General features: G+C 45.8%; 1 protein-coding gene across 4 annotated transcripts in view; it reads right to left on the minus strand.

Moving 5' to 3' along the window:
* The window catches only part of PCDH15 (protocadherin related 15), a 638,687-nt gene that overhangs the window by 126,041 nt on the left and 496,069 nt on the right, over positions 1–16,577 (minus strand). For all 4 annotated transcript variants that reach the window (XM_058421490.1, XM_040070932.2, XM_058421489.1 and 1 more), the window contains 3 exons: positions 10,623–10,816; positions 5,964–6,096; positions 62–141 (listed from right to left, as the gene is read on the minus strand). In XM_058421490.1, coding sequence (XP_058277473.1) covers positions 62–141; positions 5,964–6,096; positions 10,623–10,816 — 407 coding nt within the window. The remainder of the gene's footprint in view (positions 1–61; positions 142–5,963; positions 6,097–10,622; positions 10,817–16,577) is intronic.

Below are 16,577 nucleotides of genomic sequence, written 5' to 3' on the forward strand. Positions count from 1 at the left end.
AGCTCCTCCACCACCTGGACTGGCAAGGTCCAAGTCTGTTTTCCAAGGGTTTCCCACTTACCTTTGAGAGAGATTAAAAACTTGTTGAGGATCTCCATTCTGAATGAGGTATTTGATGGGGTCGCCCTCTCTATCGAAAGCCTTTAGGGAAGGAAAAAAGAGGATAAAATTCAGTGAGTGGCAAAGGTTCCTTCTCTTCTCCTCCATGCAGAAACTGGGGAATTAAGTTTGGATGAGACCAATCCCTGTTTCTAAGGCAACTCTGGTTATTGATGGGCTACTCTAGTTAAAGCCAAAGCACATCAGAATTCCTATGCTGCACAGAAATGACAATATCTGCAGGATAATAATTACGAGTAATTATTAGTAATTATCTAATTACAGCTAAATCCAGCAGCATGAGTGTGAAATTCAGGCTTTAACAATTTACTTCTATTTTTCGGTGGCTCCACACCGATTAGACTGAACTTTCAGTCTTCTTTCTTCCCGTTCTTCATTTCCACTTCCTATCTAGATCCCTCCTTCTGTTATTTTGTTAGGATCCCAATCTTTGGCTGATGCTCCAGTGAGTTCCAGCTGCAGCGCTCATCCTCCACAATAATTTGCTTTCTTGGGGGGTGAGGTGCGTGTGAAGATCAGGTTAAGACCTTTAAGAACACACATTGACAGCACCAAAATGAGGATATTCCACATACTAGGTGGGAAAAAAAAAATCTTTCAAAAGCTGCATAAACTACTTTTGATGTCTCTCCTGGTGCCACCCGAGGCCATTTCCTCTGGTCTAGAAGAGAACAGGCCAACCCCCACCTTGCTCCTGTCAAGCTGTTGTTGTGGACCACAATCAAGGGCTCCGTAGCTTTGAGATGACCACCTAAAAAGCAGTTTTTGAGATAAAAACCCAAGAAAAATAACAAAACCCACAACTCAAACACCCCTCAAAATTAAGAGCAGAAGCACAAACCATTTAAATGCGCAGGCAGAGCAGGGAATGCAGTAAGAAAACAACTTGGCTTAGTCAGATAAAAAAACAGGGGCTAAGTCAGATGGAAGGGATCAGCACAAAGAGTAAGAAAAACTAGATGAGGACAGCTGGAAAAAGTCAAGGCAAAACTGGAATAGAAACAGGAGAGAACACAAAGGATAACAAAGAAATGTTTAAGTTACAGAAGGAACCTTAGGAGTGGCTTGAAAAGTAGAAGGGATGATGTCGAAAAGGTCAAAGAGGTAAAACTGTTCCAGCTCCAAACTAAATTAATTGGGGCAAAACTTCAGCTGAGAGCTGGGCAAGAGTCAGGCAGAGAAGATGCTCAAGAACAGAGCCTCTTTGAATCAGCTGCTGGAGTCCAAGCCTGGTGAAGTCCAACCTGGTGTACAGAAGGGCTGGAGAAATCTCAAAGCCATCAGAGATTTTTTTTTTTTTTTGAGCACTCTCGGAGAACAAAAATGCTGGAGGGCAAACCCAAGGTCTGTCGTTCACAGAAGAATGAGACAGGAAATCACGCACCAAGCAGGTGGAGTGCAGTTCCCAGAAACCCACAAATATCCAAATTATTTGTAAGTTCCCTGCAATGGCAATATGCAGATGGATAACACAGAACAAAATTTCTCCAGAACAAAAGGATGCTGAAGCAATTTAATCTGATTTTCTAACAGGACAAGTCTCCTGAACGGGGCAGAAACTGTGGATCAATAAAGCAGCTGAGCCATGGTGAAGGCTTTTGTCACTGCTTGATGGGACATTTTCCCAAAGGAGTTCTGACAACACAGTCTCCAAATGGAGGGTGGGATTAAGCAAGAATTAAACCCATCATCAAAATTAAGGCCAGGCAGCAGTGGGTAGTGATAGTACTGACTCAGTTCTGCACGGCTGTGTACAGCTCTCCCAGCACTGATCAACATTCCCATCCACAACATCAGTGACAGACCGGGAAAATTGTTTATAAATTCCATGGGTGGCTCTGAGTGATGGGAGCCGTGGGTGGAATTTGGATCTCCTTGGCCTGACGATATGAACAGTCAGGATCCGAGCCAAGAACACAAAATGCTACAAACACTGGCGGCAGAGAGCGTGAGGAGCTGGCATCTCTGAGGACTGTCCTTGATCCTAAACCACCAGAATCCCATGGTTGCTCCCGTCTTTAGCCCTTTGTCCTCCTTTTACCTTCCTTGCAGGGCATCCTGCCCTCCCCTCACATTAAGTTGTCTCAGGGGTATCACTATGGTCTGCATTCTCTCGTAAAAACTCAGGGGCTCTCAGAAAGCCAGAAGATCAGAGACTGGCTGCCTTTGATTTCATTTTCTCCTTACCCCCACAGAAAATCCACCTTCAATCAACACACTTATAAAAAAAAAAAAAGGGGGAAAAGTTAATAATTGCTTTTAAAAACTCCTGCTTTCTTTAAAAGCAAAGAATACAAAGTTCTTATGTACAGAAGAAAACCACAGAAGGCAAGGGAGAAGAGCAACCTACTCCTGATTTTTTCCAGATCAATGGCATAGAGTGATTCCATAAATTGAACACGACAATTCCATGTTAGCTCCTTGTTCAGCACATAACTGGACCCTGCTAACAGCCCTATTTGTTCTGCAGGCTCCCAGAAAAAGGACAGCATTTGCATATTTTAATTAATAATGGCTCACGGAACATGAAGCCATAAATGCCTTCCAGGCATGCAATAAACTCTAACGTTTATTTACAAATTAATGCAGTGGAGATCATTTAATATTGCAATAATCTCAAATGTTGTTAATTAAAACACCAGTCAAGACCAACCAGGCGGGTTAGAAAATAAATAAGGGGATAAGAAAGAAATAAAGCCCTCCATCATCAGCATAAGAAATTTTAATGGACAAGAAAAAAAGGCAATTTTATTTTTCCAAAGTCTAATGGCCAAATTAAAAGCAGCTACATTTGCATCGTTACTGACCCTAATGTCTTGCAGATCTTCAGATTTGGTAATTTGGGAATACCTGAAAAATGTTGCTGGCTCTCTCCAGCATTTTGTAACCCTCCTGCTGTAGGCAGAACTACCAAATTATTACTAAGAGAGAGCCATAATTTCTTAATCTGCACCCGCCCAGACACTGATTGGATTGATAAGACTCAGGAAAAGAAACATCAGTGTGAAAATTTACACAGGAAAACACTTGTTCAATATTTGAGGCCTGGGGATCTTCCGTATCATCAATGGAACACAGGCAATACCTTAAGGCACTGCTAGAATTCCACAAAACACAAAGCAGGGCGCCTAACTGGGAACTTTCTGTTGCCTGGAAAAGGCAGCACAAGATTTCAGAAGCTTAAATACTGAGTTTATGAATGTTTAAACTGTCCTGGTGGATTTTAAACAGCAGGGAATAAGGGAAGATGAAAACAGAAATGTGCTGCACACAGGAGAAGCCCTTCAATACTGATGGAGGTTCTAATGCAGGACGAGGGAGCTGGACTTGGAATTGGGTTGGGAGGAATCCTCGAAGCCCATCCAGTGCCACCCCTGCCATGGGCAGGGACACCTTCTGCTGTCCCAGGCTGATCCAAGCTCGAAACCTGGCTTTGGACACTGCCAGGGATCCAGGGGCAGCCACAGCTGCTCTGGGCACCCTGTGCCAGGGCCTGCCCACCCTGCCAGGGAACAATTCCTTCCCAATACCCCACCCATCCCTGCCCTCTGGCAGTGGGAAGCCATTCCCTGTGTCTGGGCACTCCAGACCCTTATAAAAAGCCCCTCTCCATCTCCTCCGGTTGAGGACTACCAGACCTAACAAGAGATACAGTCCTGGACTAACCACCAAAGCTAAAGCCAAGTATATTTGGGATTTAACAATCAAGTGTTTTTCATAAAACACAGGATCTCTGAGGCTGGAAAATCCCTCCCAGCCCATGCAGTCCCAGCTGTGCCCCATGCCCACCTTGTCCCCAGCCCGGAGCACTCAGTGCCACCTCCAGCCCTTCCTCGGACACCTCCAGCCATGGGCACTGCAAACCTCCCTGGGCAGCCCCTGCCAAGGCCTGAGCACCCTTTCCATGGAGAAATTCCTGCCCATGTCCAACCTGAGCCTCCCCTGGCACAGCCTGAGGCCGTTTCCCCTTGTCCTGTCCCTGTTCCCTGGCAGCAGAGCCCGACCCCCCCTGGCTGTCCCCTCCTGTCAGGAGTTGTGCAGAGCCACAAGGTTCCCCCTGAGCCTCCTTTTCTCCAGGCTCAGCCCCTTTCCCAGCTCCCTCAGCCCCTCCTGGGGCTCCAGCCCCTTCCCCAGCTCCGTTCCCTGCCCTGGGCACGCTCCAGCCCCTCCAGGGCTCTCTGGCCAGAAGGGCCAGAACTGAACACAGCTCTCGAGGTCCCTCAGCAGGGCCAGCCCAGAATGGGCTGTTTGAGGTTTAGTGAAACATTAAAGCAGATTATTCCATCGGAGCTTCAGTTTCGAATCATATTTAAATCCCATTAAATCCTTCAATACTAAAACCTGCCAAGAGGTTTTCTGCCTCCAAAGATCCCTCAGGCCCTCAGCCACAGTTTCCAGCACCTGTCAAGGAAATACAAATGTTTCTGTTTCTCAGCATGTTCCTGGCTCCTGTTCCTCTTTGGGGCTTCCAACCCCGAGTGTCTCTCATGGGGGAGGAGAAGGCTCCTGAACAGCCTGGCCCTTCCACTCCTCCCTCCCTGAAGGCACCACAGATGTGCCAGGAGTTAATTGGCAGCACTGAGCTAAATTAGTCATCCTCCCTCAGCACAGGTGACTGTATCAGCTTAACCAGCCAAAATAATCCCAGTCTTGCAGCGGGAAACCATTTTAGCAGGAGCTTTCCCATCCACCTGCTTCAGTGAGTTAATTAGAGCTCCTTTATTTCACTACCACTAAACACAGCATTAAGTAAGCTCCTGGTCCCTCAAAAACAAAACAAACAAAAAACACACAAAAAAACCAAAACAAAAAAACACCCCAAAAAAACCAAAACAAAAAAACAACAACCAAAAAACCCCCCCAAACCCCCCCTCCCAAACAACAACAACAACAAAAACAACCCCAAAAACACACACACACACAAAAAAACCAAACCAAACCAAACCAAAAAAACAACAACCCACAATAAAGAGTTGCTATTTATCTCCCTATTTTGCACAGCTGGTTTTTGGGCAGAACACAATACAGTAACTAAGGAACAGTAAATAAGTGAGGAGAGAACTGATTTGATAACCACTTGCACAACAAGGGGACGTCTGGTCCTGGTGCAAGAGGATGGGGGAGGTTCCTGCTCCTGGACCTGGCCAGAAGCTGATCCCATTGTACAAGGTGCCCCTAATCCTGGGCTGGGCAGCACTGGGATCTCAGCCTGTTGTTACACACACCAAAGTGCTAAAAATATCCTCAGGCATTTTTTCAAAAATGACAGGCTAGGGAAGGCAAATTGCCAAAAATCCTGCTGAAATTCCCCACAAATGAGGTGCTGAAGCTCCTCTGCTCTGCTGGCAAATATAGAGAGAGATTTTAATGCAAGAAATCACAGGCCTTTCAAGTTTCCAGCCACTCATAGAATTTTTTTCTAATATAATTATCACAGAATCCCAGAACGGTTTGGATTGGAAGGGACCTTAAATCCCATCCAGTCCCACCCCCTGCCATGTCAAGGAGAACTTCCACTGTCCCAGGCTGCTCCAAGTCCCATCGAGCCTGGCCTTGGACACTGCCAGGGATCAGGGGGCAGCCACAGCTGCTCTGGGCAGTGCCATTTGCAGCCTATAGCATTTTTTACAATATTTAAATCAAAAAAGAAGTAACAGGAATAGCCAAGCAAGCTCTCTTTCTCTACAGTCCATGTAAAAGTCAAAATGAAATAATTTTCAATTCCTTTGAACTGCCCCTTTCCCCCTGGATGCAAGGACTGGCTTGTGCATGGCATGGATGCAGCGGGCAGGAAGCTGGGGAAGGTCTCACCCCCCTCAGGAGTCCCAGGGAAGCCTCTGTACCTGCAGGTTTAGCAGAACGGCACCGATCCTCATGGCCTCGCTGACTTCCAGGCTGTACATCAGCTGCGGGAAGCGCGGGGGGCTCTGGTTGTTGGGAGGCAGCACCTCGATGTAAACAGTGGTGATGGAGCTCCTGCAGAGCAAGGGGGGGGAAAACCAGTCCAAACCAGTCAAGGCCAATCAAAACCAGTCCAAACCAGCCGGAATCAATAAATCCAATCCAGAAGGCAACCCACAGTGGCTGCTTTACACACTGTGTGTTCTTGTTAACAGCCTCCCTTTGCTCCTCTAAAAGCTTCAGGACATATTTTTCCTTCTGGATCAAAAGGAAAGCAGGCTGCCACATGAACAGGAAGAAAAGCTCAATTTCTCCCAAAGCAGCCCAAAGTGGTGATCTTTCAAAAACAGAGCAGTGAGGTATCAGTGCACACTCCACAAACAAACAGCTCCCAATGCGCCGTGTGCTCTGCGGGAGCAGCACAAATTCCAAGCTGGGAACTGCTCCTGCCACGCACAACAGCCACCCCTGAAGCATCCCTGCTGGCAGTCAGTTTGCTTCCTTCCCTTGGAAAAGAGGGAGCAGGGAATGCTGGCAGGGAGGATAATGCTGGGAGAAGAGATGCACACAACTCTGTGAGGCTGCTGCCGTGCTGTGGGTCAATAATGCCCACTTCAGTGCAATAAATCCCATTTCAGAGCAGTGGCAATGCAGGAGGCTGCAAATCCCTGGCAAAACCCTTCAGCTGCACTGAATCCCTGTCTCAAACAGACTGCAAACAGCATTCCAGGTGGAATACTGGAGGTTCTTTGGGACACTGACATTGAAGACCCTGCACAGACCATCCTGTAAACCTACTTGATATCCAACAGCCTCAACTTGAGGAAGGGAGCCAGGAGACCCGCAGGGGATGGGAGATTAAAAATCTGACTTAAAGGGATCTTCCCCTTGCCTTTCTGCTCCATTATCCCACTCGTCTTCCCTCCTGGATGTCAGCACAGCATCCCCATCCCAGAACAAAACACTGAGAAGGGCAAGTGCTGTGCTGCACGGTGTAGCTTTTCCCCCTTGGTCAAAGCTGACAAATCTCAGCTCTTAGGGCTGCATGAAAGAAACCAAAGGGATTTGTCCCAGTTTTTTGGAGGCAGAGCAGGAAGAAGGAGAGAGAAGAAAAATCATGACCTCAAAGAGCTGCTTCTTGCAGGTAATAGCAAACTCTAGAGCTTTTTTAGAGGGTCTTACCCAAAATTACCAATCATTTATTGCTAAAACAGCTGCTGTATTAACTGAGAGAGCTCATTTAATATGAAAACAACATGTTACTGATCAATATTTTTAATTAGTGGCCCAAAATTGTGGCCAAGCAGTCACCACTGTGCTGTCAATGTTTCCCATTGCCCTTTCCCAGAAGGTTTTGCAGGTCTAGGTCATTGCAGCAATGCCAGGGCTGAGAGCAAGTGTTGAGGACTGTCACACTCCCCCTGGCCATGCTCCAGGATAAGAAACTGCCCAGAAGGACAAATCACACCCCCAGGGAAGGGACTCTGCCCCTCAGGGCACATCCACACACACAGTGACAGGATTCCCGCTGCCAGAGGGTCAGGGCTGGATGGGATATTGGGCACGAATTGTTCCCTGTGAGGGTGGGCAGGCCCTGGCACAGGGTGCCCAGAGCAGCTGTGGCTGCCCCTGGATCCCTGGCAGTGCCCAAGGCCAGGTTGGACTTCGGGGCTTGGAGCAGCCTGGGTCAGTGGGAGCTGCCCCTGCCCTGGGACTGGAGGGTTTTAAGGTCTCTCCCAGCCCAAACTATTCTGGGATTCTCGGAATAGAAAGCAGATTTTCTTCAAATATTTAAGGCAAAATCACAGAAGTAAAGCACTAACAGTCTGCAAGCTAAAAGCACTCTCGTATTAAAGGGCTTTTTTTTTGCAATTCCAATCAGTTTTTTATTAACACCTTGCATTTTTCCCCCATGTCTTTTGTGTAAGTTATAGCTCAGTTAAAGAGTGGGCAAATTCTCCTTGGCATGGGAAAGGGGAAGGAGTTGGAGCTGAGCCAAACACTGCAGCTGATGTTTGTAGGTGGATACACAGAGACCAGCACAGCATTTGGGAACTGCGGAGAGCTCCCAAAATCACTCCAGGATGGAAAACCAGCTTTTGTGCCCCACCAGCTGATTGAAAGTCACCTGCATCCCCATCTCTGCTTAAATTACCCCCATATGGAATAATAGAATTGTTTGGGTTGGAAAGGACCTTAAACTCATCCAGTGCCACCCACCTTCCACTGTCCCAGGCTGCTCCAAGCCCCGAAGTCCAACCTGGCCTTGGACACTGCCAGGGATCCAGGAACAGCCAGAGCTGCTCTGGGCAATGATAAAATCTATGATGAATGGATTTCCATCCATGTGGATCGATCTATCTTGACCTGATCCAGCAGAATCCTGTATCACCATGTGATTGTGAAAAGCTTAAAGTCTGACCTGAAACGGCTTGGTTTTACAAATGTTGTAATTTATTTTTTTTTTTTTTCCCCAAAAATAGAAATTGTTCTGCTTCAATAAAGGAGTGGGCTGTGCAGGGAAGGGGTGAAATCTCCAGCCCTGGAAAGTTTCAAGAAACAACTGGACGTGGCACTTGCTGTGGTTTAGTTGACAAGGTTGAACTTGATGATCTTGGAGGTGTTTTCCAACCTTAACGATTCCACGATATCTCAATAACTTACATAAATAATTATAATGAATAATAATCAACTCCCAAATCTCAGCTGGGGCACAGCCACCCACTAACGTTTTTAAATGTCATTCCATGCAAAAAAACCCCAACAAACCTATGCAGAATTCCGAATTCCAATCTAAATTTGTGTTCACAAAGGCTGCAGAGCTCCAGTTCCTGAGCCAGATTCAGTGGTTGGGTTTTGCTTTGTGCATACGCAAGGGGGAAACTGAAATCCAGCCATTTCCAGGTGACTTTGGTTATTCTGGCAGAGCTTTTCACTTCTTATTTATCTTGAAGACATTTTCAGAGGAGGAAGCACAGGCTCCTGACCCCCATCCTCAGACATGCATGATGTTTAGGCAACACAAAGATTTCTCCAGCACAAAAGGAGCTGACGGCAATCAGAGCGTAGTGTGGGGCCACACCATGGGGATCTCAGACTCTCTGAAGGGGAATTACTGATTTTTGGCTTTCACTCTGAAGTACTACACAAAATAAATGCATAATTGTCCTCAATTTCCTCCTCAGCACTACCAGCAGCCTACTACCAACTTGAGAGAGTTTATCAAAAAAGCAAGCAGGAGGAAAAAGAGAGTGAAATTCAACCAGGGGACAGCTACCAGATGTTAATTTTATGAACAACTTAGCAAGTTGAATGGACAGTAATTATAAAATATGTGCACAACAGCATGAGCTGCGCTCTTGGAGACATGATACAAGCAGCAGGTCCTGAGGAAAATCCAGTTACTGAAATCCTACTCTTGTATTTTCTTTCCTTCTTACATTTCCCATTTGCAGAAGAGGTTTTCACTTTACAGTTTTGAGAGGTGTAAATGCTGGAACCTCCTGTCGTGCTGTTTGGTCAAGGAGGTTGTCACATTATCAATACCAGGCCCAGAACATGAGAGACATTTTTCTGCTCCCTCCACACCTTCATGAAATGACATTTTGGCACAACTGCCACGTTTAAAAGGCAAGCTCCACAGAAACAGGCAAGCAGGGCTTGATACTCCCTTTGCTGGTTTGTGAACTTGTAGATCATAGAATGGTTTGGGTTAAAAGGGACCTTAAAGGTGATGATGTTCCCCTCCCCACCTAAATCCTAAATTTGCAGTCTGCCCTTTTTCAGCTGGAGTACAACAGAGATAAATCTACCCTTAGGAATTTTGGTGTTAGTGGGGACACTGCACACCCTACACCTGGAGAGGGTCTCCAGCTCAGCAACCCCACTCTTTAGGATCCTTTGAACAAAAAGCATCTCCCTTCTCACTTGCTTTCTTCTTTCCATCCCTTCACCTCAATGAACGAATGGATGTGCACAGTGACAGCACAGCTGGGAACTTGTGGGCATCGGCCTGGCAGGGGCACAGGGCCAGCCAGACCTCGGCCTCAAGACCTGGGAGGCATTTGTTTAACTTAAGGTGAGACAGAGATCTCCTCCCAGGTGACTTTGCTGTTATGATGTCAATGAACCCAAGTCCTGCTCCCCTCTTGGTTACCCCTGTTCCATATTTTGTCATGTTTCTAGAACCCTCTAACCCCCAAGCCTATGTATTGCCACTCCTCCCTCACTTCTGGTCTTTGGTGTTTTGTCTTTACAGCGTGCTGTTTCTGGGCACTGTCCCTTTTTTTTCCCCCAGTAAAGCGAATTTTCTTTTTCAGACACACCATTGCACCCGCTCCTTCTTTGGTGCGACGTTTTCCCGGAATACCAGGGAACCTGAGAGACGCGTCGCAGCCACCCTCACTGCGACAGGAACTTTTAAATAACAGCAGGCAAACGCGATCACAAAAACCCAGTGCTGTAAGGGAGACATCATTAGGGGCCACAAAGGGCAAGAATTCCACTGTGCCACTCTTCCAGAACAGAGGCATGGAATGGTACCCCAGCGTGGATTACAGACACGGAGTAACGCATCTGATGCTAGCGGATGAATTAATTACCTTCTCTGCGCAGGGGGGGCACTGTCAGATGCTCTGACGGTGAGGGCGTAGGCGCGCCCCACAGCCAGCGCCACTCCCGGGGCGATGGTGATCAGGCCCGTCTGCTCGTTGATGGCGAAGTGCCCCTGATCCCCAGCCAGGATTTCATACACTATCTGGCCGTTGGCTCCCTCGTCCGCATCCACGGCCGTCAGCTGCAAGGCAGAACCACAGGGTCAGCACGCGGCCGCTTCCACAGGCTCTGGGAAGGAGACCCAGGAGGAGGAGAGAGAGGGGAACTCGAACATCGGGAATACCCGCAGGAATCTCTAAGCACTTCACAACAAAGATACAGATGAAATGAAGAGTAATAGGTGTAAAAACATCACGAAGCAGGGAAAACTGCTGCTAAATACTTAAGCCACTTATTTTAAGATACTAATTAAGAAACCTGATTTAGACCAAGTGTATTCTCTGTGGGTTGGAATATATAAGACTTTCTACAAAAGGAGAAGAGAGAAGAAGACATTTTTTTTGAGCAGCAATAGTAACAAGAAGATTGTGTTTATTGATTTCTCATCCCTCTCTTCACTTTTCCTGGTGACAGCCCTGGTAGTGCCAGGAAGTCTCACATCCAGGCCTGGCATAGCAAGCCCTCCTCATGCAGAGCTGCGGAACAATGTTTGTATTAATATGCACCTACGGCTATGGCAGCTATTCCCATATGCATACACACTTGGAATAATGGAATCATTCAGGGTGGAAAAGCCCTCTAAGATGGCTGAGTCCAACTGGTAACCCAGCACTGCCAAGACCACCACTAACCCATGTTCCCAAGTGCCACGTTGTCTTTAAATCCCTTGAGAAAAATCTAAAGCCTGGCATTAGACCCAAATTCTAATGCTCAACATAATGAAATGAAGGGGTTCTTCTCTTCCCCCTGGGAAAGGCAGTGGGTTTATCCTCTTTCTGTAGTGAGCCAGGCTAAATCAAACACACACTCAGGCAGGAATTAGAGCCCAGGGAATATATTTGCTTTCAGTGAATCAGGGAAGAAAATCCCAGAGTGGTTTTGGTTGGAACGACCTTAAAGCAAGCTCATCCCGTTCCAACCCCTGCTGTGGGCAGGGACACTTTCCACTATTCCAGGTTGCTCCAAGCCCTGTTCAACCTGTCCTTGCTGTTTCTTCCTCCTTTAGGAGTTGTTGTGCTGATACACAGGTTCCTCAACTGACTTTTCACTCTGTAGGACAACATTCCATCAAACAGCATAAGGAATGACATAGAGTGGTCTGAGCAGCACTGGAACATCCAGGAGGCCATAGCATCCAGCTGTGAATCCAGCTGCCAACAGCTGGCAGTGGAAGTTACATGCAATGACGGCACCATGGGGTCCTCTACTGCTCCCAGCTCCAGGCGAGCAGTGGGAGGTGGGGAATGGGAAAGGGCACCAGCAGGGGTGACAGCAGAGCTTTCCTGGCATGTCCAAAGTAATCCCAGTCTCAGGAGGGATCCCTGCAGAGATCCTGATGTGAGGAAGAAAAAGAAGAGACACAACTTCTTCAAAGGTCTCTGCCTTGGCTTTGCTGACACAAACACTCCTGCCCTGGGGCAGCAGGGATGGAGGATGGGAGCACTGGGTGCCAGCGGTGACGGAAAACCTTGGAAGCGACTGCGAGGCCAAGGGCAGGATCAACAGCCATTCCCTGAGGCAAGGCCAGCTGAACAGCAGCCTCAGCCTCTGGGACCCTCTTGTCACCCTGTGACACCCTGAGCCAGGGACAGGAACTCCCTGATGGTCCTGCCATGCTATGAGAGGAAATCCTCTATCGATCAAAGCAGCATCACATCAACTTCAGCAGCTCACAGCCCACACAGCACCACCCAAGGCTGCGAAACCAGCACCCTAAACTGCCAAATCACCACCTAAAACTGCCAAATCACCACCCAAAAGTGCCAAAGCACCACCCAAAAGTGCCAAAACACCACCCAAAACTGCTAAATCACCACCCAAAACTGCCAAACACCTAAAATTGCCAAACCACCACCTACAACTGCCAAAGAAACACCCAAAACTGCCAAACCACCACCCACAGCTCCCAAACATCTAAAACTGTCAAACCACCACCCAAAACTGCCAAACACCACCTCGGACTAGCAAAACACCTTCGCCCAAGGATGGCTAAAAATTTGGAAGAGCAGGAACCAAATCTTGCCACTAAAACAAGAACAAACCCCAAAGCTGAGTTAATCCTATTTACATACAACATTAAGCACCAAGGGGAGGATGTGAACTATGGAATCCTGGAATGGTTTGGGTTGGAAGAGACTTTAAAGCTCATCCAGTTCCATGGGCAGTACCACTGTACCAGGCTGCTCAGAAGCGCATCCAACCTGGCCTCAGACACTTCCAGGGAAAAACTCAGGGATCTAAATAGTCCCGAAAATAATCTTGATCCTTTATGCACAGAGGCTCAGTGAAACACAAAATTTCATTTAGAAAGTCATAAATATTCTTCAAACCAAGAATTAAGCCTACAATAGCTTTAAAAAAGAATCTTAATCCATCTCCTATAGCATTTTGGGAAACATTGTATAGTGAACATAAAATAAATCCTTGAAATGCCCCAAAAATCACGGAACAGAGCTCATCTTCTCTTAAGAATTTAAAAAAAAAAAAAAAAAAAAAAAAAAAAAAAAAAAAAAAAAATTTTTTTTTAACCTACCTCATTCTCTATTTTCTTTTGGATTCTGAAGGAGCCAACCTATGACAAATGCAATTTAATCACTTGTTCTATAGCTTCTATACACACCTGGGTGTGTTAACTAACCTTGCAGAGAATAATTATCCATCCAAATGACAGAGCTGTAAAAACCTTGTCTCCTGAACTCCAAAAGTAACACACACACACACACACACACACACAAAGAAGATAAATAAAGTCTTTATGCAAAATACGGGGTCCTGAGGATTTAATGACAGGATTTGGAATCGGGCCAGTTTTTACTGTGACGACATGAAAAGGGAAAATTAATTGTCTACACAAGCACAGAGATTAAGGTTAATTAAATCTAAAAATATGGAATGCTTGGAAAGATAAGTGATTTGAAAAACATTTTTGGGGCAAAACCAGGAATCAAACCTGGGATTAAATAGAATTAAAGCTTAACTGCTGCCATAATATATGATTCCAGAAATCCAATCTCCAGCTGTCCCAGCCCGATAGAGCTCCATAGTTAACAAGATTTAAAAAACAGGGGGTAAAATGTAAAGAGAGAAGAACAAAACAAGGTTTTATTTACTCTCCTAAGAAATTTTCATCCATCAGGATCAGATACGTTGCATCAACATTTAATGTACTGGAAGTTTGGCAAAACAGGTGTGGATTCTGCTACAGCAAGAAGTGGTTTCCTTGGGAGGAAAATAAGGTTAGGGCATGATTTTTTGGGAGGAAAGGGAGATTTAGGGGAGGTTATCTTGGGAGGAAGGGGAGATTTAGGAGTGATTTTCTTGGGAGGAAAAGGAGTTTTAGGAGTGTTTTTGTTGGGAGGAAAAGGAGGTTTAGAAGGATGGCCTTAAGCTTACAAAGACATAATCATGGTTATGGTATAAACCCTGCTCGGACTCATTTCATTACCGGAGGAAACTGGGCTTCAATGACTTGGAACCTTCCCACAGCAACATCTGTGGTCACCTGGCCCTGGACAGATAACTCCCAGCAGCTTTCACCAGATTCAGTGTGATGGAAGAATTCCAGGATTGTTCTGGAGATATTCCTGAACTCGAGTCAACTGCACACAAGGATCTCTGAGTAGGTTAAAATACTTTTTCATTATCTCCTTCAGACATTTCATCGAGCCTCAATCCATCATTTTTCCTTGAGTCTGCAGGGACATTGACTGAGCGATGCAAACACAGCCTGGTTTTGTTTTCTCTCTCTGCTAATCAGGTTTGCTTTGGAGGCGGCAATTAATTACCTGATGGGCAGAAGGCAAAAGGTTGCAAATAAACATGTAAATAAAAAAGATGAAGTGGGGTTTGGAGATGACTTTTATGAGGACTGTTGTAGGGAAACATTCAGGAGTGGTCAGGCATTGAACAGGTCAAGGCTGCTCAAGGAACGTCTGGAAAACACTCGCAGGGATGCACAGGGTGGGATTATTGGAGTGGCTGGATCCACCAGGTTCGGATCCATGATCCCTGTGGGTCTCTTCCAGCTGTGGATACTCCATGATCTTAAGATTTCTCTTAAACTGTCCTGCTCTTTTATGGCACAATGCAGGTTTAAGAGCTGTAAATCAAAAGCTTAGGCTAAGCTGGGGCAGGACCTTAAAAATTAATTTGTACTGGTGCTATCAGACAAAATTGTTTCAGTGAGGAACAGGGAACTGATCCCCTGAGTATTTTATTTTCCATTTTCAATCAGGGAATTATTAATTGTTCTTAGAAGAGACCCCTCGAATGTGAGTCATGCCACTGCACCAGGAAATTAGTGAGTAATTAAGATGTGTAGATAACTTGAGGTAGGATGCAAGAAGAGCAAAACTGGGATTGCTCAGCCTGGGGAAGAAAAGCTTCAGGGTGACCTCACTGTGACCTTCCAGGACATGAAGGAGCTCCAAGAGAGCTGCAGAGGGACTTGGAACAACAGCCTGGAGTGCCAGGACAAGGGGAATGGCTTCCCACTGCCAGAGGGCAGGGCTGGATGGGATATTGGGAAGGAATTGTTCCCTGGCAGGGTGGGCAGGCCCTGGCACAGGGTTCCCAGAGCAGCTGTGGCTGCCCCTGGATCCCTGGCAGTGCCCAAGGCCAGGTTGGACTTTGGGGCTTGGAGCAGCCTGGGACAGTGGAAGGTGTCCCTGCCCATGGCAGGGGTGGCACTGGATGGGCTTTAAGGTCTCTTCCAATCCAAAACCATTCCATGATTCCATAAATTACATGTAAGGCCAGTCCACAAGTTTTCCAGTAAAGACAAAATACAAAAAATCTTCTCATGGGCCAAGATTTAGGTGAATAATACTTTTTGCCACCCTCTGTCCCTTCCCAGCTCTCTCATCTTCCTGCTCAATACTCCCCATTCGCTGCATCCTGAATATAAAAATGAGAGATGTCTAAAGAAAAAAGTGGATTTAAATTATTGAGATGGAATTTTGTTGCACCACTGCTGGAAACTCCACCCATCAATGTGTAACTCATTTCAATATCTGAGTCACAGCAGTGGAAAAATGGAAAGCCGGGCAGCAAAAATATAACAACATAAAAAAGATGGAATTAAGCACTTTACTAGGCTTACTGTTAATAATCTTTCTAGTGACAGTTATTATTTACCACATTTAAGTGTTTTAAAGGGCAGATTTCTCAAGTGAGAAACTCTCAGGGAGCACAATAAAATACCTATGAAAGGAGAAGGAACAATGAGAAATTTCAGGCTGAAAGGTGTGAAATACACAGACATTTAAACTTAACTCTCCTCAACCAAGGCCTGAAAAAAAATCACAGGTACTGAGACCAGACAACTGAAATAAAAATAAAACCTGTTTTTTGTCACTTCTCTGAAAGGTTAACAGGGAAACAAGGAAAATTCCTTGGCCTAACCATCCAGGCAGAAAGGAAAAAATGGAGGGCAAAATTGAATTCTGCTTTCAATTTATATATTTGCCTGCTATTTGTGGTTATTTTCAAGCAGAACCTAAGAATTTTTAAATTTCCTTTATTTTTAAGAGCGTACCAGACAGCAAACACAAGTTTGCTTAAAAGGTATTATGTTTTAGGGCTTTTTTCATGAGTAAAATCAAAACAATGTCCCACAAAATGGAGCAGCAAGAAAGCACAAACTGAGGTTATTTGTCCAATTTATTTGTACATTTTCCTGCAACTGCACTCTGGAAAATAATACGAGAAATGTAAGACTATTACCCTAAGGATAATAAAACCCAAGTGGCTGAAAATCAGTCTGATTATTATAGATGGTTTTT

This window comes from Hirundo rustica, chromosome 8 (assembly GCF_015227805.2).
Source record: "Hirundo rustica isolate bHirRus1 chromosome 8, bHirRus1.pri.v3, whole genome shotgun sequence".
NCBI classification, from domain to species: domain Eukaryota; kingdom Metazoa; phylum Chordata; class Aves; order Passeriformes; family Hirundinidae; genus Hirundo; species Hirundo rustica.